The following is a 26,179-nucleotide window of genomic DNA, read 5'->3' as shown; positions in this document are numbered from 1 at the left end:
GACAGCCAACAATTTTCTTATCTGGGAAAAATTATGGCAAAGACAATCTCCTTGTGGTAGAAATGAACAAGACGCATTAAGCTATACCACAGCTTAAGAGACTCAGCCTAGTATCCTGTTGTTGGTCACTGATAGAGTTGCTACTCAAATCAGCCTTTCTATCTGCCTTTATACCACAGTGCTGCTTTGCAGAAAACCATGTCATAATGACTTAAAGGGGAGCTTCTAAGGCAGGGTGGTTGCTTAGCAGCTAGTCTTGGGAACACCCTTCATTTTCTTGTTTAAAGCCTATGAAGGAAGTAGTGGCTCATGAAGACAGAAAATGAGGAGGACGTCAAGCCCCCTGAAAGTTGTCATGCAATGCAGTTACTATTCAAATCTCTTGAGGCATCTGAAAGGGCTAAGGTAGAAGAAGAACTGAAAAAGACCAAAGAGAATGAATTCACACAACGGAATGAACATCATGCTCTTCGGGACATCACTCATGGTAATGAATCTCTCGGGCTCTAGTACATATATGAAAGGGAAACTACCCCCTTCCTGGTAGGAAATAAATTGTCAAGAGGCAGGATAGAGCTCATGTGAGGATAAGAGAAGGAACCAGGTCCTGGGTTGGAAGGAGAACCGACCCAGCTAGCTGTACTAGAAGCCTTGGCAAAGAGAGTTCTCCAATCAGAAAAATTAGAACAAAAGTGCCCTTGGAGCTGGCTAATGACCTGGGCACAGAAGCGGTGAGCTAGAGGTGCATTTCAGCTGTGTATTAGCAAGTTTACACTCAATCTACATGTCTGAACTGCCCCAGTGGACCCCTACAGTCTCACGGCAGCCCTCGGAGGGAAGACGTGATTATTGTCACACACAATTACCTTTATTCCTTTATAGATACACCAGGGCCTAAGAGCTTCAGTACTTCCCACAAGATCATGAAGATAGGAAACACAAACCAGGACTTGGTGCACACTAGTCTATGAGACTTCACAGCCTGTGTTCACATGTTATTACTAAATGACAGAGTGTGACATTTATTTAAGAAAGTCTAGAAGGGAGGATTTAGGAAGTTGGCTTCCTCTTCACTATCAATTTCCTCTGGACAACTCTCCTGTAGTAGTATTTTCACTCCTCAGAATAGAGGTTCCCAATCTTGTTCAGCTCTAAGGCCTGCTGTGGGTGACATTTCATGATGTTCACTTTCTTGTTCTACTATTAAATCTGTCAGTAACACACTCTGCAGCACAAAATTTCATAGACTGATACATAATACCCTAATCTTAATTTTTAAAAGAATACCAAATTCTAATACTAGGTCATGTATAGCTGTGAGTAGATGCTCATCGTCAGCAACTTTAGAAGACAACGGCATTGGATTCTTGTACCATATATTTTATAACAAGTAGAATTGGGATTAGGAAATTCAAATTTTAATCTCATATGAGTGTTAGAGCATATTTACAAGTGGACACCAAAAGAAAGTGTTAAGAAAATTAATGCCAGGTATAGTAGTGTATGCTTTTAATTCCAGTACTCAGGAGGCAGAGGCAGTCAGATTTCTGAAGTTGGAGCCCACCTATTCTCCAGAGTGAGTTCAGGACAGCCAGGGACATAGGTCCTTACAGAAAGAAAGAAAGAAAGAAAGAAAGAAAGAAAGAAAGAAAGAAAGAAAGAAAGAAAGAAAGAAAGAGGAAGGAAGGAAGGAAGGAAGGAAGGAAGGAAGGAAGGAAGGAAGGAAGGAAGGAAGGAAGGAAGGAAGGAAGGAAGAAAGGAAGGAAGGAAGGAAGGAGAAAGAGGGAGGGAGAGAATAGGAGTGGGGAGGCAGAATTCCTACCTTACTAGTTTGTGGTAACAGGAGAAGGCAAAGAAGGTGCACAACGTGAACACGTGTAACATGTAGATAAAATCCCTTTACTCTAAAAGGCAGAGGAGATAGGTCATGTATGAATAGTGAGTGGACAGTGTTGTGTCATTGTTAGGTGTTTTGTGGTTTTGTTTTTGCTTTTGTTTCCTGAAACAAAGTATTTCATCTCAAACTCATCTCCAACTCCATATTCTCTGGCTCCCACCTCCAGACTGTTTGAATCACAGATGGTACCAGCACATCTGGCTCAGAGATGTTGATATAAATTATTTTATTGATGTATAAGAATACCAAGAAGGGCCTAAATCAACAATGAAGTGATGGGTTAGATTCAGCATGTGGGCTCAGTGGTGTAGACAGATACTCACTGTCACTACACAGACTGCCTCATACGGCCTCTCAGCCTGCTCCACCAAAGGGCTCCCTGTCCTGACACCCAGCTCATACATTACTCTTACTTATTTTGAAATATCATAAAATCTGGCTTGGGTTTCTTGTGGATGTTCATATCTGACTTCCTTCACTTAACATAGTGAGACTGTATTATTGCCTTGCAAATTTTTCTATTGTTTTGTGTATGGACATATGAAATGAATGTACATGTGCATATGTGTGTGTGGATGTACACATTAATGGCCACAAGAACACACCTCCTCTGTCCTATCCAATTTACTGCCTTAAGAGGAGACCTCTCAGTGAACTTAGAGCTCTCTGTTTGTTTTGTTTTTTTGTTTTTTTTTTCAGCTAGGCCAGTGACCCACAAGCCCCAATGATCCTCTTATCATCAGTGCTAAAAGTATAGGTATGAGCACCATGCCTGGCTTTTTATACAGGTGATGGGAATCCAAATCCAGGTCTTCATTCTTGAACAACAAGCATTCCTACCCACTGATTCCTACCCACCAAGCCATTTCTTCAGCCTCCTTTGTTTAAATTCTTTTATTTGTAAGATTATGATATGACTACATTATTTCTTCCTTCTCTTTCCTCCCTCCAAACGTTACTACACAGTACATCTTGCTCTCTTTCGAATTCATGGCCTCTTTTTTCATTACATTTGTGTGTGTGTGTGTGTGTGTGTGTGTGTGTGTGTGTGTGTGTGTGTGTGTGTTTGTCTGTGTGTCTGTGTGTCTGTGTGTCTGTGTTTTGTGTGTGTGTGTTCCTTAAATATAACCTACTCAGTCTGGATAATGTTGCTTGTAATGTGTGTTTTTAGAGCTGACCATTTGGTATTGGATAGCCAGTTAATCTGTTCCTCTTTGAAATGGACCACTTCTTCCACCCTCATCATTCCTTTGTGGCCTGCAAGTCTTTGTGTAGGATTGAGGTCTCCCAACCTTTCCCTATCCACATGTTGTCCTTGCTCAGCTCAGGACTAGGCAGTCACATTCAGACTTTATGGGTGTAGCTTCTGACACTAGTGGGAGAGAAAGTCTCACAGCAAATCCCCTGCTCTTCTAGCTCTTACACGCCTGTAAGAGCTCTCAAGTCTTTCTCCTCCCTCTTCAACAATACTCCTTGAGCCTTAGGTGAAAATGTGTTTTGTAGATGTGTCCACTGAGACTGTGTCCCACAACTCTGTATTTTGATTGGTTGTAGTTTTCTCGTATTGGCCTCTGTCTGCTACAGAGAGAAGTGTCCTTGATGATGGGTGACCCCTCACCAGGCTTCTTTTCATTATTTTTATTTGTCTGTGATATGTGTGTCCATGTGAGTAGGTGAATGTGTGTGCTGTGCTAGCACACAACCTACAACCTGATGTGTCATCCTTCAAGCAATAATCACCTTGTCTTGTTGAGACAGGGACTCTTGGTTGGCCTGGAATGCCCATTCTGGCCAGCCAGCAAGTCCAATGAATAATCTTGTTTCCACCTCCTCAGTGCAGTGATTATGAAAATATACCATCATGCTCTTTTATGTGTGTGCTGGGCATTGAACTCTGGTCCTCATGTTTATACAGCAAACACTTGGCTGATTGAACCACCTCCCCAGCCCCAGGATGCATTGCTTTTCATTTCATTTTTACTGTTATCCTTTATATTACTATTCCATGATTTATTTTTCAATTTTGTTAATAATGGATATCTTTGTTTCTAGTTTAGTACTATTAAAAAAATGTTGCTCTTTAATTTTGTCAAATGTCTTTTAGTACACCATTGTGGGCATTGTTGCCAAGTAAATGCCAGGGAGGGATATTAAGGGGCCATAGAGCTGTCTATGTTCAGTGTTGTAAGGGTCACTACAGTTGTCCAGGGTGAATGCAATTACTGATTTACATTTCCTTTGTGTTGGCTATTTTTCTGTTACAGTGATAAAACACCATAACCAAGGCAACTCATAGAAGAAAAAGTTTATTTGGGGTTTTCTGGTTCCAGAAGATTAGGGTCTATAATAGTGGAGCAGAGATAGCAGGCTACTAAAGCACAGCTGAGAGCTAACATCTCAAACTATAAACAAGAAGCTCAGAGCCATGAATATTTGAAACCTCAAAGCCCTCTCCCAATGGCATACTTTCTCTAGCAGGGCCACATCCTCCCCTAAACAGCTACCAACTATGGAGCAAATATTCAAATGCCCAAGACTTATGATGTGTGGGCATCTCATTAAAACCACCACATTCAACAGAAGTTCATTCAGTCTAGAGTTTCCACTGTTTCATGTTCCTAACATACTTAGACTTTTAGTCACCCAGTGTCTATCTATCTCCTTTAAGCTTGAAAGTGTATGGCCTTTGTAAGTTCTCAGACAGGCACCTTTCATATATTTGCCAAATATTTGAAGTCTTTTTATGAAGTTAACACTCTAGGCTTCCTTATTTTTTTATTAAATGAACTGATTTTTGTCACAACTTTGTAACCATACTTTATACACTCAGAGCTATCCAATAAAAAATACAACATATGTCATCTGTATAGTTTTAAGTTTTCAAGTAGCCAAATTAAAAAAGAATGAAATGCAACAACTTCATTTTAATCATGTTTTTGATTTAACCCCAAATACTATCATTTCACCATATAATCAATACAAAACTTAATCAGTTTGCATCTTGTTCAGTGGTTGAAAATTCAGTGTATGTTTTACTTGTAGTTGTGTTTGGGATCTGCTCCTTGAGGAACTCGTGGGTCTTGGCACCTATTTCCAATTGTCTGTACAACCATGATGGTGGTCAAATAACTATATATTTCATCATTCTGTAAGAATTTTCTTTCTCATTATATCTGTAATATATATCAATATGAACTTGTACTCATCTGTTTCTCAACAGCTTAGAAATATGGAAACAGTGGTCATCCTTGATTCTAATCTCAAGATAAAATTTTTCAGATTTACATCATGAAGTGTATTTTGGACATGTTCATCACTAACAATATCAAAGTTTCTCCTAAGTTACAAAGAGATTCAGGTTAAAAGTTATAAATTGTAGTTTGCTAATATAACAAATTATATTGGTTTTACTCTTAAATATTATATCAACTTTGCATTCCTGGGATAACTACACCTTGCCTTTGAAGTGACAGACTACATTTTATTTGCTCTAACTTTATTTTGTTTCTTTTCAGTTACATTCATAAAGATTTTCTTGTAATGCAAATACTATCATCAAGATTTTGCAAGTGTTATAGAATAATCTGGGTCATTAAGTCTCCTTTAGGTATTTTTTTTCTTTTTCTTTGTCTTTGTTTTTATTTGTTTTAAGAGTGAAAGATTTTATTTCACTCACACCAAAAAAAAAAAAATGCATTGCATACAGTGAGAGTTCCCAAGCATTCCTCACTGTTTTCTCCATGGTCAGTATCTTACATTATTGGATAGAATATCTAACTTAGTTAAGCAACGTTGCTAAATTATTGTGATAATGATAAAAGCCAGAAACAGCAAGAACATCTAACACCAGAGATAACCAGATGGCAAAAGGCAAATACAAGAATCTTACCAACAGAAACCAAGACTGTTTGTCAACATCAGAACCCAGTTCTCCAACCACAGCAAGTCCAAGATTCCCCAACACACCTGAAAAGCAATATGGGATTGAAAATCATATCTCATGATGCTGATAGAGGATTTCAAGGACATAAATAGCTCCCATAATAAAATACAGGAGAACACAGGTAAAAAGGTAGAAGCCGTTATAGAGGAAATGCAAAAATACTTTAAAGAATTAGAGGAAAATACATTCAAACACGTGAAGAAATTGAACAAAACCATACAGGATTAATTGAAGTAGAAACAATAAAGAAATCACAAAGGGAGACAACTCTGGAAATAGAAAACCTAGGAAAGAGATCAGGAGCCATCGATGCAAGCATAACAAACAGCATACAAGAGATAGAAGAGAGAATCTCAGGTGCAGAAGATACTATAGAAAACATTGACACAACAATCAAAGAAAATGCAAAATGCAAAAAGATCCTAACTCAAAACATCCTGGCAATCCAGGATACAATGAGAAGACCAAACCTATGGATAATAGGTATAGAAGAGAGCAAAGATTCCCAACTTAAAAGGCCAGTAAATATCTTCAACAAAGTTATAAAAGAAAATTTCCCTAGCCTGAAGAAAGAGATGACCATGAACATACAAGAAGCCTACAGAACACCAAATAGATTAGATCAGAAAAGAAATTCCTCCCGACACATAATAATCAAAACACCAAATGTACAAAACAAAGAAAGAATATTAAAAGCAATAAGGGGAAAAGGTCAAGTAAGATATAAAGACAGACCTATTAGAATTACACCAGACTTCTTGCCATAAACTATGAAAGCCAAGAGATCCTGGGCAGAAGTCATACAGACCCTAGGAGAACACATAGGCCAGGCTACTATACCCAGCAAAACTCTCCATAACCATAGATGGAGAAACCAAGATATTTCATGACAAAAAGAAATTTACACAATATATCTCCACAAATCCAGCCCTTAAAGGATAATAGAAAATTCCAACACAAGGAGGGAAACTACGCTCTAAAAAAAGCAAGAAAGTAATCTTTCAACAAACCTGAAAAAAAGATAGCCACATGAACAAAAATTCCAACTCTAATGACAAAAATAACAGGAAGTAACAATGACTTTTCCTTAATATCTCTTATTATCAATGGACTCAAATCCCCAATAAAAAGACATAGATTAACAGACTGGTTACATAAAAAAGGACCCATATATGCTGCATACAGGAAACCCACCACAGGGACAAAAACAGACACTACCTCAAAGGCTGGAAGACAATTTTCCAAGAAATTCACAAGAAACAAGCTGAAGTAGGCATTCTTTTTTTTTTTCAATTGTTTATTAGATATTTTCTTCATTTACATTTCAAATGCTATCCCGAAAGTCCCCTATACCTGCCCCCACCCTGCTCCCCTACCCACCCACTCACACTTCTTTGCCCTGGCATTCCCCTGTACTGGGGCATATAAAGTTTGCAAGACCAAGGGACCTCTCTTCCCAATGATGGTTGGAGCTAAGATGGAAGGATGAAGTAGACATTGTAATATAGAATAATAAAATCTACTTTCAACCTAAAGTTATCAAAAAAGATAAGGAGGGACACTGTATACTCATCAAAGATAAAATTTACTAAGATGAACTCTCAATTCTGAACATCTATGCTCCAAATGCAAGGGCATCCACATTCATTAAAGAAACTTTACTAAAGCTCAAAGCACATATCACACCCTATACAAAAATAGTGGGAGATTTCAACACCCAACTCTCAGCAATGGACAGATCATGAAAACAGAAAATAAACAGAGACACAGTGACACTAACAGAAGTTATAAAACAAATGTATTTAACAGATAGCTATAGAATATTTTATCCTAAAACAAAAGGATATACATTTTTCTTAGTACCTCAAGGTACCTTCTCCAAAATTGACAATGTAATAGATCACAAAACAGGCCTCAACAGATACAAAAATAATCCCATGCATCCTATCAGATCACCAGGGACTAAGGGTAATCTTCAATAACAATATAAAAAAGAGAAAACCCACATACACGTGGAAGCTGAACAACACTCTACTCAATGATAACTTGGTCAAGGAAGAAATAACAAAAAAAAAAAAAGAAATTAAAAACTTTTTAGAGTTCAATGGAAATAAAGTCAAAACATGCCCAAATTATTATGGGACACAATAAAAGCAGTCCTAAAAGGAAAACTCATAGCTCTAGTGCCTCCAAAAAGAAACCAGAGAGCATGCACTAGCAGCCTGACAGCACACCTAAAAGCTCTAGAAAAAAAGGAAGCAAATTCACTCAAGAAGAGTAGATGGCAGGAATAATCAAACTTAGGACTGAAATCAACCAAGTGGAAAGGAAAAGAAATATTCAAAGAATCAACCAAACAAGGAGCTGGTTCTTTGAGAAAATCAACAAGATAGATAAACCTTTAGCCAGACTAACTAGAGGGCACAGGGACAGTACACTAAATAACAAAATCAAAATGAAAAGGGAAACATAACAACAGAACCTGAGGAAATCTAAGACATCATCACATCGTACTACAAAAGGCTATACTCAACAAAACTGGAAACCTAGATGAAATGGACAATTTCCTAGACAGATACCAGGTACCAAAGTTAAATCAGGATAAGATTAATAATCTATATAGTACCATTTCCCCTAAAGAAACTGAAGCAGTCATTAATAGTCTCCCACCCAAAAATTGCCCAGGACAAGATGGGTTTAGTGCAGAGTTCTATCAGAACTTCAAAGAAGACCTAATTCCAATTCTCCTCAAACTACTCCAAAAAAAAAAAAAAAAAAAAAAAAAAAAAAACCAGAAGGTACTCTACCAATTCATTCTATGAAGCCACAATTACTCTGATACCTAAACCACACAAAGACCCAACAAAGAAAGAGAACTTCAGACAAATTTCCCTTATGAATATCGATGCAAAAATACTCAATTATATTCTCACAAACCGAATCCAAGAAAACATAAAAACAATCATCCATCATGATCAAGTAGGCTTCATTCCAGGTATGCAGGGATGGTTTAATATACGGAAATCCATCAACATAATCCACTATACAAGCAAACTCAAAGACAAAAATCACATGATCATCTCCTTAGATGATAAGAAAGCATTTGACAAAATCCAACACCCCTTCATGATAAAAGTTTTGGAAAGATCAGGAATTCAAGGCCCATACCTAAACATAATAAAAGCAATATACAGCAAACCAGTAGCCAACATCAAACTAAATGGAGAGAAGCTGGAAGCAATCCCACTAAAATCAGTGACTAGACAAGTCTGCCCACTTTCTCCCTACCTATTCAGTATAGTACTTGAAGTCCTAGCCAGAGTAATTAGACAACAAAAGGAGATCAAGGGGATACAAATTGGAAAGGAGGAAGTCAAAATATCACTTTTTGCAGATGATATGATAGTATATATAAGTGACCCTAAAAATTCCACCAGAGAACTCCTAAACCTGATAAACATCTTCAGTGCAGTAGCTGGATATAAAATTAACTCAAACAAATCAGTGGCCTTTCTGTACACAAAGGATAAACAGGATGAGAAAGAAATTAGGGAAACAGCACCCTTCAAAATAGTCACAAATAATATAAAATACATTGCTGTCTAACTAAGGAAGTGAAAGATCTGTATGACAAGAACTTCAAGTCTCTGAAGAAAGAAATTGAAGATCTCAGAAGATGGAAAGATCTCCCATGCTCATGGATTGGTAGGATCAATATAGTAAAAATGGCTATCTTGCCAAAAGCAATCTCCTCAAACTATTCAATGCAATCCCAATCAAAATTCCAACCCAATTCTTCACTGAGTTAGAAAGGGCAATTTGCATATTCATCTGCTATAACAAAAAACCTAGGATAGCAAAAACTATTCTCAATGATTAAAAAAAACCTCTGGTGGAATCATCATGCCTGACCTCAAGCTGTACTACACAGCAATTGTGATAAAAACTGCGTGGTACTGATACAGCGACAGACAGGTAGATCAATGGAATAGAACTGAGACCCAGAAATGTACCCACACAACTATGGTCACTTGATCTTTTGACAAGGGAGCTAAAACCATCCAGTGGAAAAAAGACAGGATTTTTCAACTGGTGGTTATCATGTAGAATAATGTGAATTGATCCATTCTTATCTCCTTTTACAAAGCTCAAGTCTAAGTGGATCAAGGAACTCCACATAAAACCAGACACACTAAAACTTATAGAAGAGAAAGTGGGGGAAAGCCTTGAAGATATGGGCACAGGGGAAAAATTCCTGAACAGAACAGCAATGACTTGTGCTATAAGATTGAGAATAGGCAAATGGGACCTCATAAAATTGCAAAGCTTCTGTAAGGAAAAAGACAATGTCAATAAGACAAAAAGGCCACCAACAGATTGGGAAAGGATTTTTACCAATCCTAAATCTTATCCTAAATCACAAACCAATCCTTAATCTGAGGATTAATATAGTAAAAATGGCTATCTTGACAAAAGCAATTTACATACTCAAATGCAATCCTCATCAATACTCCAACTCAATTCTTTGCAGAGTTAGAAAAGGCAATTTTCAAATTCATCTGGAATAACAAAAAACCAAAGATAGCAAAAACTATTCTCAACAATATAAGAACTTCTGGTGGAATCACCAACCCTGACCTCAAGCTGTACTACAGAGCAATTGTGATAAAAACTGTACGGTACTTATCTACCTGCCTGGTACTACCACTCTGGAAATCATTTTGGCGGTTCCTCAGGAAAATTGGACATAGTTCTACCAGAAGATCCCGCAATACCACACCTGGGTATATACCCAGAAGATGTTCCAACGTGTAATAAGGACACATGCTCCACTATGTTTATTACAGCCTTATTTATAATAGCAAGAAGCTGGAAAGAACCCAGATGTCCCTCAACGGAGGAATGGATACAGATAGTGTGGTACATTTACACAATGGAGTACTGCTCAGCTATTAAAAACAATGAATTTATTAAATTCTTAGGCAAATAGATGAATCTCGAGGATATCATCCTGACTGAGGTAACCCAGTCACAAAAGAACACACATGGTACTCACTCACTGATAATAGCCCTGAAGTTCAGAATACCCAAGATACAATTCACAAACTGTTATTAGACGCGTTCTCACGACCGGCCAGGAAAGACGCAACAAACCAGAATCTTCTGCGGCAAAACTTTATTGCTTACATCTTTGGGAGCCAGGAGGGCAAGCGCCCAGCGCCCAGCCCCAAAAACGAAAGCCCCTTCAATAATGAAAACCGAAAACCCTTCCCTCTTTAGGAGAGTTATATTTCCTAGGACGCATCACTCCCCGATTGGCTGCAGCCCATGGCCGAGCTGACGTTCACGGGAAAGGTAGAGTACAAGTAGTCATAAAATACCCTTGGCTCATGCGCAGATTATTTGTTTACCACTTAGAACACAGGATGTCAGCGCCATCTTGTGACGGCGAATGTGGGGGCGGCTCCCAACAACAAACCACATGAAACTCAAGAAGAAGGAAGACCGAAGTGTGGATACTTTTATCCTTCTTAAAGAGGGAACAAAATACCCATGGAAGAAGTTACAGAGGCAAAGAGTGGAGCAAACTGAAGGAATGACCATCCAGAGACTGCCACACCTGGGGATAAATCACATATACAGTCACCAAACCCAGACGCTGTTGTGGATGTCAACAAGTGCTTGCTGACAGAAGCCTGTTATAGCTGTCTCCTGAAAGGCTCTGCCAGTGCCTGACAAATACAGAGATGGATGCTCACAGCCATCCATTGCTTTGAGCACAGGGTCCCCACAAAAGAGCTAAAGAAAGGACCTAAGGAGCTGAAGGGATTAGCAGCCCCATGGGAAGAACAACAATATGAACCAACCAGTACACCCAGAGTTCTCTGGGACTAAACCACCAACCAAAGAGTACACATGGTGGGACTCAGGGCTCCAGCTGTGTACATAGCAGAGGATGGCCTAGTCGGTCATCATGGGAAGAGATGGTCCTCCCTTGGTCCTGTGAAGGCTCTATGCCCCAGTGTAGGGGAATGCCAGGGCCAGGAAGCAGGTGTGGCTGGGTTGGGGAGCAGGGGGAGAGGGGAGGGGATAGGGGGGTTTTGGAGGAGAAACCAGGAAAGGGGGTAACATTTGAAATGCAAATAAAGAAAATATCTAATAAAAAAAATCTTAGCGGATGCTCACAGTCATGCTCAAGGAGCACAGGGTCCCCAATGAAGGAGCTAGATCAAGGACCCAAGGAGCTGAAGGGGTTTGCAGTCCCATAGGAGGAACAACAATATGAACCAACCAGTACCCCCAGAGCTCCCAGGGACTAAACCACCAACCAAAGAAAACACATGGTGGGACTCGTGGCTCTAGCTGCATATGTAGCAGAGAATGGACCAGTTGGCCATCAATAGGAGGAGAGGCCTTTGGTCCTGTGAAGGTTCTATACCCCAGTATAGGGGAATGCCAGGGCCAGGAATGGGAGTGAGTAGATTGGGGAGCAGGGGAGGAGGGAAGGGATAGGGGATTTTCAGAGGGAAAACTAGTAAAGGGTTAGATGTAAATAAAGAAAATATCTAATAAAAAAATCTAAAAAATAATCTAAGGAAGGAAGGAGAGAGGGGGGGGGAGGGAGGAAGGGAGGGAGGGAGGGAGGGAGGGAGGGAGGGAGGGAGGGAGGAAGGAAGACACACAGCAGCATGGGCCAGACAGTGTGTCTTGTTACCTCCTATACCTGGACAAGTCGTAAAGCTACCCTAAAACACAGGGGAGAAAAGTTCTTGTTTCTGCACAGGACAAAGTTTAATAACAAACATTCTGATGTTCTTTCTCTCAGTAGTATGAAAAAGCTCAAAGGTTAGTTGGCTGTTATCTATGTGATGAAAACCTTTTACGTTGACAACTGCTAGGAAGTACACACTGTGTGGTTTTGCTTCCACAGCCTTAAAACACTCAGCAAACCTGTCAGTAGAATTATGAGGATACTGAGACTTACAAAAATGTTAAATTATTAAGCTCTTCAACAATGCAAATGCACTCTTAGTGTTCCACTGAGAGCCATTAGCTTTTGAAAGCCTCCTACCCACACGTTCCTGCGCTCTCCTACCCCTGCACCCCTACACACACACACACACACACACACACACACACACACACACACACACACACGATCTCAGACTTGAGGAAAAAGAAAAACGGATCTAAAATGGACCTGATGGGGTCCTTGCTGTCAGCGCAATCTCAACACCCACCTGCCCCACAGTCCTCTGCTCCAGGCATCGTTCAGAGGCACAATCTTCCTCACTTGTCAGCACAGAGTTTTCTCCTTTTCTGGTCCCCGGAGTCCAGACCTAGGGTGATCTGAGCCCCATAGACCTACCTTTACAGCAGTGTATTCTTCGTGGACTTTTCCAAAGAAGTTTTCCACACACTCACCCATGTAGCCCTTCCACCTGGTGCCTAGCTGGTGCCACCCTCTAGAGTTAAGAGCCTCAAAGCTTAGATGTAACTTGACCTGTGTCCTGAGCAACCTGCTGCGCAGGCGCGCTCAGAGCTCTCCGCGGTTCCGTTCCCTTGGCAACGTAGTACACAGAGCTAATCCTAGCACCCTGCAGGATGTGCTTCAGCAGAATAGGTAAGGAGAGTAGCAGAGATTTACAGAGCAGACAGCAGAAGAAGGGTAAGAAGAGCAGGAGAGATGAACACGGAGGAAATACCGGTTGCTCCTCCGCTCCGTGGAGTTACACCTGCTTTACAATGTAAGAGTTGGCAGCACGGTCCCCTTGCCCCATGCTTCCCTCCACCCACGTGCTCACCTGGAGTTTCTTCTCTTGATCTTTAGGGAAGGTGAATAATTACTCCTTTGGAACACGTCAAGCGAGGAAACTCTTTCCTCACTACCATCCCCCAACCTGGCTGGGGAACCTGTATCTCCCTCTTAGGGGAATGCCCCACACAGGCCCTGGGTGTTATGCAGCAGCAACAGATGTAAGTATTCACTTCCCCTTGGGTGGGACTCAGTTTCCTGTCTACAGCAGGATGCATAGGTGTTCTGGGAGAAAAACTGCTCTATGTGTAACTTTAATTTCTGGGTCCCAATATGAGACAAGCTGTAGAGCCTATGTGTAAACTACGATAGTTCGCCACTTTCCATCCCCCACTAAACGCAAGCTTGTCTTCATATAATCCCTTCCCTGTCTTCACTTCCAGCGCCCTCTTGAGCTGTCAGTCAGTACAATCTTCAGGCTGACTCTTCCATAAAAGTAAATTCAGTTGTTGACAGCTCTAAAGACTGAAGCCATTGGGATACACAGAAATTCATGTGTTTGTCTGTCCAGCCACACCTCTTTGCAAAGTCACTTGTGTCATTTGTTGAACTCTATGCTTTTGACTATAAAAGAACCAAGACAAGGTGGGGGAAGGCCATGTCTTGCAGAGAAGTTTACACATTCTGTATTCACTCCACTTTGAAGGCCGTTCTAGGATTGTGTTACTAATTCTGATGCTTTTCTTCTTTCTCCACCCCACCCCACCACCGCACCACCACCACCCCAACCCCACGCCCACCCCACCCCCCACCCCACCCCGCCTTCGTTCTCTTCCTTCCACTGGAAGTGGAATGGTTTGGCATATAATCTATCGAAAGTCCCAACCAGTACGAAAGGCTATGCTATTGGAGCCAGGACAGCTGTGAGGTTTAAGCCAATCAGCAAGGTAATGTTCTGGGATTGTTCTGGGTGGATCATGTGGCAACATAAATTTATGTTGAGACATTAACACAGGTAGATGATTGGGAAGCAGGGAGAAAAGCCCTTCACTAAAGAAATGGATCCAAAGCAAGGTTTTAATAACCAAAAGTTGAAATTGAGAACCTACATACATCACGTTATCTTGTCAGTTAAAGGATAAATTCCAACTTTTTTACTTTGTGGTATATGTGTCTGGCTAGATTTCAAGTCTAATTATGTGGGGGGAAATCTTATCTTTCTTTTTCTGATGTAGTTCTGAGCCTAGACTGCACCAGGCAAATGTGCTTTCACTGAGCTCTAACCGGGCTGCATAAGTTCCTACTCTCTTATTAGTGGTTTTCCACATAGACAGTCAAGGACTGGAGATACTAACTATAAAATTCTCCCAGTGGTAGACTGTACCAACTAACATTGGTTCCTTACCCATACTAAGTTTATTTCTGTGTGTTGTATGTCATTATACAACTTCCCCAGCCCCATACTAGGTTTTTGCCTACAAGGCCCTATTTCTACATCTTTGACACACTAACCTGTATGTAGATGACTTATAAACAGGATAAAAATGACTCTGTTTTGTTTACCTTAAGTGATTTGTGTTAAATTATATCTTATCAAGATATAGATTATATCTTATGAAAGATATCTGTATTTAATCCACTAATCTTTTTGTGATTACAGGATGTGACACCATACCCAGGGATGTATCAGAAAGTTGATACTTTGAGTGAAAAACACAAAAAAAGCTTTGCTCCATTTAATATCTTGATGCCTCGATTTAGGAGTGCAGCAAAGGGTGATTCTTACCCCGGGTATGTCTACTGCTTACTGTGCATTTCGAAGGGAAATAGGAAAAGAAGTACATAAAGCAGGAATTACATCCAAACTTTCTCAGCTAAATCTTTAAAGATTTGATATCTAACTTTCCAGGTCTCTGGTACTGTTTAGGTTGTAGAGTCAGTTATTAATTCAGTAGATATTTGCTAATGTGTCCGGCGGTTTTGTAGCTTCCATATATCATTCACTATACCCACCAAACAGGGATCCTGATCTCCTGGAGATTACATATTAGAACTAACAAACTCAGACATAAATACTCGAGAAAATATCAACAGTAGTAAGAATACTAACCATATAATTCACTAATCAAACTTCAACACTTCCACGAGTGAAGTAGGCCAAGTGACAGTTACCCCAGGACAGTAGCATAAGCCCTGTCACGCTCACACCTGAACATGTGGTGAGCTGGTGCTGTCCTATAGAGAGAGGCATTAGAACAGGATGTAGAGCGATACGCTGGAGGCTACTTTATCTGAGATTGTTAAGGAAAGCATTCAGCAAGTACTATTGGATCTGAGACCTGAACAAATAGATTAAGTCATTTCTATGAAGGTGTAAAGACAGAGCAGAAAGAACCACAAGCACAAAAACTTTAAATTAAGAAAGAATTTGATGAGGTCGAAAAGGAGAGACATTATCATGGCTAGGGTATAGTGAGAAGGAAGGAAATATCCCCTCACAATAGAGTCTGTAAGAGGATTACAAACAAAGGCAACCCAAAACTAATCTCAGTGACAAGAAAAGCAAATGGTTCTGCTTTGCTTGTCCCTAGATTGTAGGCTAGGTTGTTGCTGAATGTCTTTCATGAAGTTCAGATCTTGGGCAGCACTTATCTGTCATCACAGTGGGTCTCTGACCACTCACTCTTCTGGTATCTGCTGGCCTGTCGGCTGAGGACACTGAGTTACAGAAATATTCTTAAACTAGAGTCTGTCATTACCCTATTTGGATGTTGAGGCTGGTTTTCTTTAACCTAATGAGAAATAAAATAACAGGGAAATGATGCTCATGTTTGCCTGACATCAAAAGGCTAGTCCTCTTTTCCCAAAGACTGGTAAGATGTTTTGTTCAGTCATCTACCATGATATCTGTATTTCTATTTATTTCTAGCCCTGGCACATACAATCCAGAGATGAAGTCAGTCCCAAAAGTTACTTGGCCAATGAAATTTGGATCTCCAGACTGGTCTCAGGTTCCATGTCTAGAGAAAAGGACTCTAAAGGCTGAGGTAATAAGAGTGGCCTTTAAAACACTGTTCTGTCTAGTACTACATACTATATATCATTTATTCTTAACCAGAAGTCTGTAAGTGAAATTAAGGTAGTTCATGATCCCCTGAAGGAGTGAGTGTGTGTGTGTGTGTGTGTGTGTGTGTGTGTGTGTGTATGTGTGTGTGTGTGTGTGTGTGTGTGTGTGTGTGTGAATGTGAGGATCTTTTTGGAGAGTTATACATCTGCATTAGCATTTTATAAATAATTATGACTAACCAAATATCATATTTTATTTGTTCCTTAGATAAGGGAATAACTGCTTCTGATAATCCCTTAAAGTAAACAAGAAAAAATAGCCTATATAACATAGGAAGATATTGAGAATAGTAATGATTAGGTGACTGGGCAGCTGCAGTTCATATTTATAACTCCTGATTCACTGCTCTTTCTGACATATCACATGTGAGTCAGATCACTGCAGAACTGGAGAGCATCCTGGTCAAGAATGTGGAGCGTATTACCTGTCTTTAAATAAGAGTTCTGTCTTGGGTTCCTTTATGGTCTTTAGGGATTTTCTATGCATCAATTTTTATCTTTAAAATGGATTTAATAATGCAATTAATTTTTCTGGCATTGTTATAAAGCTTAATAACAGTTATATGGAAAATCATTTAATACGGTACATAAGAATATGTACCTAATATGGATTTGCCATCATAATTCTAGATTTATGTTTTTTCCCTAGTGGAATTGAGGATTATGTCCATAAATATTTGTTATATGCTTAATATATAGATGTATATGCTAGGGCCTATGGGTAACATAGTTAAACGTACAATCCTTGCCTTCAAGATGCTGATCAACTACTCAGAATTTTCCACATAGCTACTAATTCCTAGCATGATAAACACCAGAGTATGATGTTCTCAGTTCACAAATGTTGAATCACTACACCTCAATTATTATTGGGCCTGGCTTTACTTAGACCATAGGGTCAGTACTGTGAAGTTTTATTTCATGTAGCCAGGAAGATCGGAAGCAGAAGATCCTCACTAGGATACTAAGCTAGACAATTTTCTTTCGTTGCAGCTGTCCGCAGACAAGGACTTTAGAAAGCATCGTAGCCGTGTGGCCTACTTTAGCCTATATTACCAGTGAAATGTAGGCACTGTCTTCACGTGCTGTCCTGACCACAGAGTCTCCAGAACTGAGGACATAATTGCTCCTGTATTTCTGTGTTCCTCGGCCCTCTTGTCTGCCCATTTCGTGTCCAGAGAGGGACAGGGTCTCATTGTCACCCTCCAAATACATAAAGGCTGGTTCAGAATGTTCCTACTCTGTCTCTTTGTTTGTGGTCTAGTTGTCCCTGTTGGTTATCTAACCAGATTGTTTTATTTTTGAGAAATACTCAGGGATCTCTTAAATACTGCTTCTCGTTCTCAGGTATCCATCTTGAATGTTCTACAACTAGCTTTGCCACTAGTTAGATTTTAGCCCCTATATATCAAGGACTTAGATAGGATTTGAGCTCACAAAGTATAGAAAATACTTAAATTATGTTTGGGGGCTTCTTTCGAGCTTATGAGTTCTCTGGTATAGAATGGAAATTTCCAGGTTCTGTTCTTTCTTATACTGACATAACACTCAAAGAATCCAAAAGCCCCATTACCCATGACATCACTTGCTTAGCCTTTGTACTGAATTCCCACTTAATGCCAGGCAACTGACAAGCATTGGGAATACCAGAAATCAACATATACCCAACCTGAAGTCTTAGAGAAATTCCACAAGGTGCTTAGTAGATTGGGTCTGCCCTTCATTTAAATGGTCCCTGCAGGTTTACAAGTGAGTCTTGGGGTTTGAAATAAGAATCCACGATAGCGGGACATAGTGGCACACATCTTTAATCCCAACATTTGGGAAGGAAAGGCAGACAGCATCCTGAACATCATAGTGAGGACAGTCAAGGTTATGAGTTGTCAAGAAAGACCTTGTCTCAAAGAGCAAATGAATGAATGAATGAATACACAGCATCCATGTTAAAGTATATATCTGCATATCTAGCCTGGGAGGGTGTACTGGCTAGTTTTGTGTCAACTTGACACAGCTGGAGTTATCACAGAGAAAGGAGCTTCAGTTGAGGAAATGCCTCCATGAGATCCAACTGTAAGGCATTTTCTCAATTAGTGATCAAGGCGGAAAGGCCCCTTGTGGGTGAGGCCATCTCTGGGCTGATAGTCTTGGTTCTATAAGAGAGCAAGCTGAGCAAGCCAGTAAAGAACATCCCTCCATGGCCTCTGCATCAGCTCCTGCTTCCTGACCTGCTTGAATTCTAGTCCTGACTTCCTTGGTGATGAACAGCAGTATGGAAGTGTAAGTCGAATAAATCCTTTCCTCTCCAACTTGTTTCTTGGTCATGATGTTTGTGCAGGAATAGAAACCCTGACTAAGACAGAGGGCAAGCCCCTTCTTCCTAACATTAAAATCATTCATACTTATTCAAGATTAGCACTACATAATGCCTATTATTCTTTAATGTGGGTGAGTATTTTATTTACATGAATGTCTGTGTTACACATGCATGCCTGGTGCCCTCAGAGGCCAAAACATGGTCATTAGATTCCCCTGAATCAGGAGTTATAGACCATTGTGAGCCACCATGTAGGTGCTGGGAATCAAACCCAGGTCCTCTGGAAGAGCAGTCAATTCTCTTAACCACTGAACCATCTCTCCTGCCCCAAGTGTGGCCCATCTTATCTTTTTAGAAAGTGCTTTAGGGTCCACTTGTAGTCTCTTAGTAATTATTAAGGGGCAAATCTTCAAGGGTCTGGATACCCATGAGTAAGTCATGACCAAAGACAGGAGGAAAGCTCTAGCCGACAGTAACCATTAGAACCACATAGTAACTTTTAGCCATTAAAGGGAGCAGTTAGAAACAAAAGCTCTTGGCTGAACAATGCCATAGAGGTCTAATTCCTTAAGGACTGAGGTTTTCCGAAATCATAGTGGCAAAGAACAGAAAAGTCTCTATTGAGAACTAAACTAAATATGTAAATAATTATAAAGATACCAGAAACTAAAAAGCATTTTCACTTACCCCACTTACCTTATATAATCTTCTCTAATTTTTTAATTACTTAGCTTAATTTGCAATGCTAAGCATTAAGCCCAGTGCTTTACCATGTTAGACAAGTAAGTGTTCAACCACTGAGTTACACCCAAAGCCTCCACAGCCCTCTTTTAATCTGATAACCCACAACTTACGATTTCTGGTCGGGAAGTATTTGACTGCAGCACATGTATGTAATTATGCTCACAAGCAGGGGGCTAAGGCAGAAGGGCCATAAATTTGAGGCCAGTCTGAGCTATATTAGTGAGATCTTGTTTCAAAAACAACCAAAAAGAGGAACAAGAAAGAAGACTTCTTGTAAGACAAGAATCAGAAGCCTCACTGAAACTCAGTGGCAGAAAACAGTCAAGGTAGCATACAATAAGCTCTTCTGTTGCAAGGGAAAAGATCTGTAAGTGAAGTTAAGTCAGAGTAGAGTTGCAAGGAAGCAGGTGGAAGAGCTAAGAACCTCAGTCTGGACACAAGTCCCCTCTCAAGGCAAAGGCTAAAGAACTCGTCACTAAACTGGGCTAAATGTACACTAAGTTTTCTGTACATAAATATAATTATAAAATTATCTTCCAAAAAAAGAAAAGAAAATGTGTAGGTATATTCACTCACTCCCACAAGCTATCTGGCATTTTTTCACATCTTGGACAAATCTTTTTAGCCACATGGTGTGTGATGTGAAATGTACACTGTAGAAATAGTTTTAAGGATGCAGGGGAATTACTATAACTGGTTTCCTAAACACAGCCCTCTGCATCAGAAGAACCCACCTCAAATGGCCAACTGTAACAGAAATTCAACTACTGGGCTCCATCAAGCATGAATGATGCTCAAAAATGGGACTTTTTTTCTTTTTTGGATGTATGATGGTTTTTATTTACAATGTTATTGGCAAAAAAAAAAAAAAAAAAAAGGTGGGTTGAGAACTTCAAACAGCCTTAACACAGGGCACTGCAGCTGACCCTGCAAGTTGGGTTGACAAGTCCCATTCTCAGTATCCACCTAATTGCCCATAGATGTACAATACTGAATCTGCATATGCAGTTTCCTTTATCATATACAGTGCTCACCTTCAGACAGTCTCTAAAACATATAAATACAAAGGGAAGGACATCACTCAAGAGTGGGACTTTACTTTAATGTGCAACATGCAGCATAAAATTTTAAACACAGTATAGAGGAATATGTGCAAAAGAAATGTAGAAGGAAAATATGCAGAAGCAAGAAATTGCAGGTGAGACCTGGAGAAAATAGCCCCATCAGACACAGGAAACTGCATGTGAGACCAGGAGAGGGCAGAGCTGTGGATGTTCCAGATGCCTGAACTGGAAGAAAGAGCCATAAGATATTATGACAAATGTATAACATAGATTAGAGGAAAAAATTTGGACTGAATAAATGAACAATTGATACACAAAAAAAAAAAAAAAAAAGAGTGGGACTTTAACAAAACGTTCTGGGGTCCAAAACCGTGGTTTGTTTCCAGTTGATATTCCCCTGTGACACATGACTTATAGAAAGTAAAATTCTGGTGATCAGAGGCATCAAGACCATAAAAATGCTGCTATTGGCCCATGGAAACACCAAGAGGTCCCCAGAGCCCTGCCAAGAACGGTAAAAAAAGAACTCTAGCTAATCTAGGCAGAGGAAGTGCAGCCCCACCACCTATTCTCATTGTTAGCTTTGTCCTAGAATAAAGATTCTTGAGGAAAATGGCTCCCATAATTCACAGGGACTGTCTATTGGGGAATGTCAGGTTAGTGGCCTCAACCCCAAAACTGCAATAACCACTTTATATTTCATTACACTCATATTGTGCTCTGAATTCTTATTCAACATCAACCTTGCTCCTACTGGTTCCACCATAGCTGTCCAGGTATGAGCTGGGACAAAGAGCTTCTGCTTAGGCTAACCTGATCAAAGTATACAGCAGGTATCCTGGTAAGTGTGTGCATTGAACATATAGGTAAGGGAGAGGGGAGGAAATGGGTTTGATGATGGTGAAAGTGATAGTGGGCATGCCCTGTATGTCATTGCAACTGATCACAGACTAAGAGAAGGGAAAGACAAATATGGGGAGCTCCAGAGAAATGGGAACACAAAGGGCCTAAGTCCCTGCCCCACTTCCTGTGATCCCCTGTGAGATTCCTCCTTGGCCTTCCTGAAAAGGATGCTACAAAAGGCCTGGTCTGGTTCCCAGGCCCACAGTGGCTAGCTCATCATACTTTCTTGCATCCTCATCTCAGATTTCAGATTTTGGTTGTATTGACACAGCCATAAGAAATGGAAAGCATTCCTGAACTGTCTCTAACTTCACAGAGTTCAAATCACAGAGAAAAGCATGAGGCATGTGGCAGCATTCTCTAGAACACTCATATCCACATATGTGTGCATTTTTCTATGGACTCACCATAGTGGGTACATATATGCATGTGTGTGAACACACAAGACAATTCAGGACTTAGCCTGGGCACAGAGTTTGCATGCAAGGAAAATTAAATTAAGGGTACAAAGGAGGAGAGAGAAATGCCTTATTCCATCACTCTAATAAATCAGAGCATTCAAACAGCATTGATCATGCAAAGCTGGAATATGCTCTGGTGACACTATTCACCTGCTTTCTTAGCCATTTCCATGTGGAGCCTGTCTTCCTCCCTTGATCTGCAAATTGAGGTTCATGTTGGAAATGTCACCATGCTCAATGCCCCTAAAGTCTAACGTAACATTTCTTTTTAGAAAGATTTTAAGGGGAAATAATTGCTGCTGAGGACATCACTTAACAAATTTATTTCAGGCACACATGATGTCTGATCATGGCAATACCCAGATTAGGGCAACTGTGATCCCTAGGATCACAGTTAATAAAAGGCAGCGGTGGAATTTCAAGTGTGGTTTGTCTGAATGCAGAACTCTGTCTGATCACAGCTGCATAAGCCCAAGATCTTTGTTTCAGAGTGTGTGATGAAAACAACTTTTATGGTAATGAGAACCATGATTTGATTTCATTTTTACAGGCATGTTTAGTGATTGTTTTTCTCATTCCCTACTGAAACAAAACATAACCCTGCGTGTTGCTGCCACCTAGTGGCCATATTCCTAATAAAAATTATGGTTGAAAATAAAGGTTGAAAACAAGATGACATCTTCCCCACAGCTGTTTCCTAAGCGACTAACTGTCTCATGGTTTAATCCTGTGCCCTGCCTTCTTTTCCCACCCATCTCAAAACAGCCAACCAATAACCATTCCAGCTGTTCTAAAAACTACCCCCATTTAACATCTGTGTTTCCATCCTGTCAGTCTCTGAACACCCAGGCTTTCTTAGTGCTTGTAGAAAGCTTGCTTTCCAGGATATCCGTGCATAAGCTCTCTGAGTCTGTTTTCTTGACACAACACAAAATGACATGGCAGGATGCAAACTCCTCGGTTCTCTCAGGTTCATAGTTTTAACTTTGTCATCAGTGGGCTGGTGAGATGGCTCAATGATGAGAGTGCTAGACCTGATGATTGGTGTTTGCTGCCTGTAATCCAAGAGGTGGAGGAATAGATCCCACAGTTGTCCTTTGACTTCCACAGGAGAAATGATTGTCTGCATACACATAAAGAAATTTTTAACTTAAATAAAGCCATCGTTGAGCCAGGTTTCTGATGTCACTATTATTTTAGTGGAGATTCCCATGCAGTAGTCCCACATAAGTATATATGGAATAAGAATAAAAGTTTTACTTATGCTTCTACCTTCTCCACTTAATAACTTTTTAGTCAATGGTCTAGAAAGTTACAGTACCAACCATCTCAAAGTAGGAGAAGGCAGTAGAACTCTGAAGTGTCCTATTAAAATACACATATTTTGGACCAGCCAGATAGTTAAAATAAGGAGCCTAACTTAGCCTCCTGCTATATATGCAATATTAAACCAAGAGTGTTCACATACAAACTGGAATCTTTGTTAATCACTTTTCTGACATGCTTAAATCCTTCTATTATGTCTAGATCTTGGCCCAGGTCCTGACTGCAACCAATGTCCCCAGAACTCTATACTAAGCTGTAGAAACAAGTAGTGTTTTCATCTCAGCAGCAAGATTATTGGGAATATTTAAGTGGTAGAAAGAATGTGAAACCCTATACAAAAGAACCTACACCTCCCAGCAAACATTTTTACTAAAGAAGAAACCCACAGGCTTCCAGAAACACTCTGCAAAGTCAACATTCTAGTCTGGAGCAGTGGCAGAGCCTGCTTGGGAAATTCTCAGGCATCTTACTGGATAAATTGGCTGATGTGTGACTGAGGAGGGCCATATTAAATACTGAACTGTGACCCTCCCCGCCCCCAGGGATCATTAGCAGATATTGGTCCACTAGGGCAAAGAAGTCAGGAAGGACCAGCTGCAGACAGATCAACTGAACTTGGGGTGATTCAAAGCTTATATAGTTTGGGGGGCAATGGTCGTAATATCCAGGCTGAGCAAAATTCATTAGCTGAAGGTCTGAAATGCCTCAGTAGCATGGGGAAGCATTTCAGGAATCTCAGGTGCTAGCTGAATGGGTTCTTCTCAAGAGAAAGAAGTTGAACCTATACTGTTAACCAAGGCTACATGACATTCTGCAGATAGAGGCATGTGGAATTTTTTGAACTCCCCAGACAAGGTCAGAGAAGGGGAGGCCCTGCCAGTGAAGGGAGTCCTCCATACTGTGCTGAGCTCAGAAAACTGTCCAGACAATGGTGGACTTCAACCTTAATTTAGCAGGGCAACGTCAAAGCTCTGTTTCTGCACCAAGATCATCGTGAACAGAGTTCCTCCCATTTCTCTTCCATGTTTACATTAACAAGGTTAACTGTAGGTTTTTCCTTCACCTCCTACAAGCCAACCTTGAGCAGGACCCTACAGCAGCCATGGTGAGCAATGATCAATCTTGCTAGCAAATACCTTCTACTCACAATAAAGAGAGACGGAGAAAGCACAGAATTACATTAGTGCCGCAGACCCTTTTGGTCCCTGTCTGCGTAGAATGGGTCTCTGATTGCAAGTGGACAAGGAGTCAACGAATGAATGAAAGAATCACACGAGAGATTGTGTAGAATCTGAATGTAATTTTTCAAGTCGAGATCATACTTTTTATACAGAAGAGTGACAAGAAACCAGGCGAGATACATCTGCTGAGTTACAGTGACACAATACAAAAGGAATGTATACATCAAAAGAACGTGGGGACGAGGCCACTACCACTAAGAAGGGAGCCAGAAGTAATGCTAGTCTATTGTTAAGCCCACTACCAGGGGTTCTTAGTAAATGCCTGATTATGCTGTTTCTTTGGGCCTAGCTGTCTCAGGGGGATTCCCTAACTCTGTCATGGTAAACCCACCTATTCGCTAGGCCATTTGGGTGAGACTGGCTACGGTCCTAAGTAATCACTCTGCAGACCAGCCTTGAGTTATTCCAGCACCGTTCTTTGTAATGCCTAATTAGTCTCACTGTCTCTACTAGAAGTAAATTTGAATGTTACTGAATAGGTAACATTCTTACTGAATTCCTACTGAGTTCCAAGTTTGTCAGCTTCAAGGATTTTCTAGGATGTTGGAACACTGGCGAAGGCTTAGCTATGTCAGAATTCAATATTTAAAGGCACTTATAATAAAATAATACTAAAAGCACGTGGATCCATACACCAGACTAACGCGGGGATAGGGTATGAGTATACGGGTTATGAGAATGCCTGGTTCCAGGAGGTTGAGTTTCCTTGAAACTCCCTGCCTCGTGGGTGCTTCCAGGCCTCTCGGCCTGCCAAGTAGACTTTAATGGAGTGTGCATAGCACATTAGTTTTCATTTGAAGGAATGCATATGTAGGGGATTAATGAGTAGTACCAGATTTTTATTGTTGTACCTCTGTTTTACTTTGAACTTTGCAAACTCCCAAGTTCAAGAAGATTTCTGAGAGGATAAAGAAACAACATTTTCAGGCTACAAACAAACTACATGTATGTATGCAGACATAAACCAGTCTGTTCCAAACATATCGATGTATATATGTGTATGCAAACATAGAACAGTCTGTCATGTGCATATATGTATGTACCTTAGAACACCCTAGTTCAAACCGTAGTATGAATGCTGTACCAGCACCTTCTCTTGTAAGTAGTATGAGACTGGGGATGTTGTTCAACAGATAAAGCTAATTGCCACACAGGCCTGATGGTCTGAGTTTGATCCCCACAATGCACAGTGAAAAAAGAAAATCAATTCCTGAAAGTTGCTTCTGACTGCCACATGTGTGCTGTGGCATACTCACACACACACACACACACACACACACACACACACACACATGCTGTGGTTACTAAAATATTTACTTTTATTTAAAAGAACATGCTTTTTGGTGACTGTTCTCAGTATTCAAGCACCTGTCTCAAAATAATTGGATGTTTCCAGAAGAAAAG

General features: G+C 40.3%; 1 protein-coding gene across 2 annotated transcripts; it reads left to right on the top strand.

The window, feature by feature from the left end:
- The first annotated feature begins 268 nt into the window (after nt 1–268).
- Pifo (primary cilia formation) lies at nt 269–17,958 on the top strand. Of its 2 annotated transcripts, none has more exons than NM_001200028.1 (6): nt 269–487; nt 13,672–13,817; nt 14,445–14,543; nt 15,257–15,387; nt 16,526–16,643; nt 17,716–17,958. In NM_001200028.1, exons 1-6 carry the CDS (start codon nt 310–312, stop codon nt 17,782–17,784), a joined length of 741 nt encoding a protein of 246 aa, NP_001186957.1. In that variant the 5' UTR covers nt 269–309; the 3' UTR covers nt 17,785–17,958. The 2 variants fall into 2 exon arrangements, with proteins under 2 accessions (NP_001186957.1, NP_083880.2); NM_029604.3 differs by lacking the exon at nt 269–487 and adding an exon at nt 13,418–13,588.
- Nucleotides 17,959–26,179: the final 8,221 nt, after the last annotated feature.

The sequence above is a fragment of the Mus musculus genome, chromosome 3 (genome assembly GCF_000001635.26).
Source record: "Mus musculus strain C57BL/6J chromosome 3, GRCm38.p6 C57BL/6J".
Lineage (NCBI taxonomy): Eukaryota > Metazoa > Chordata > Mammalia > Rodentia > Muridae > Mus > Mus musculus.
The sequence above is the reverse complement of the archived record's forward strand: the minus strand, read 5'-3'. Positions and strand labels throughout refer to the sequence as shown.

Excerpts from the sequence above, each read along its gene's own strand:
- Pifo (NM_001200028.1), top strand. The coding sequence starts at position 310 with ATGAAGACAGAAAATGAGGAGGACGTCAAGCCCCCTGAAAGTTGTCAT. Across the intron at positions 14,544-15,256 it reads GGTTTAAGCCAATCAGCAAG|GATGTGACACCATACCCAGG; the intron begins GTAATGTTCTGG and ends TTGTGATTACAG. Across the intron at positions 15,388-16,525 it reads AAGGGTGATTCTTACCCCGG|CCCTGGCACATACAATCCAG; the intron begins GTATGTCTACTG and ends ATTTATTTCTAG.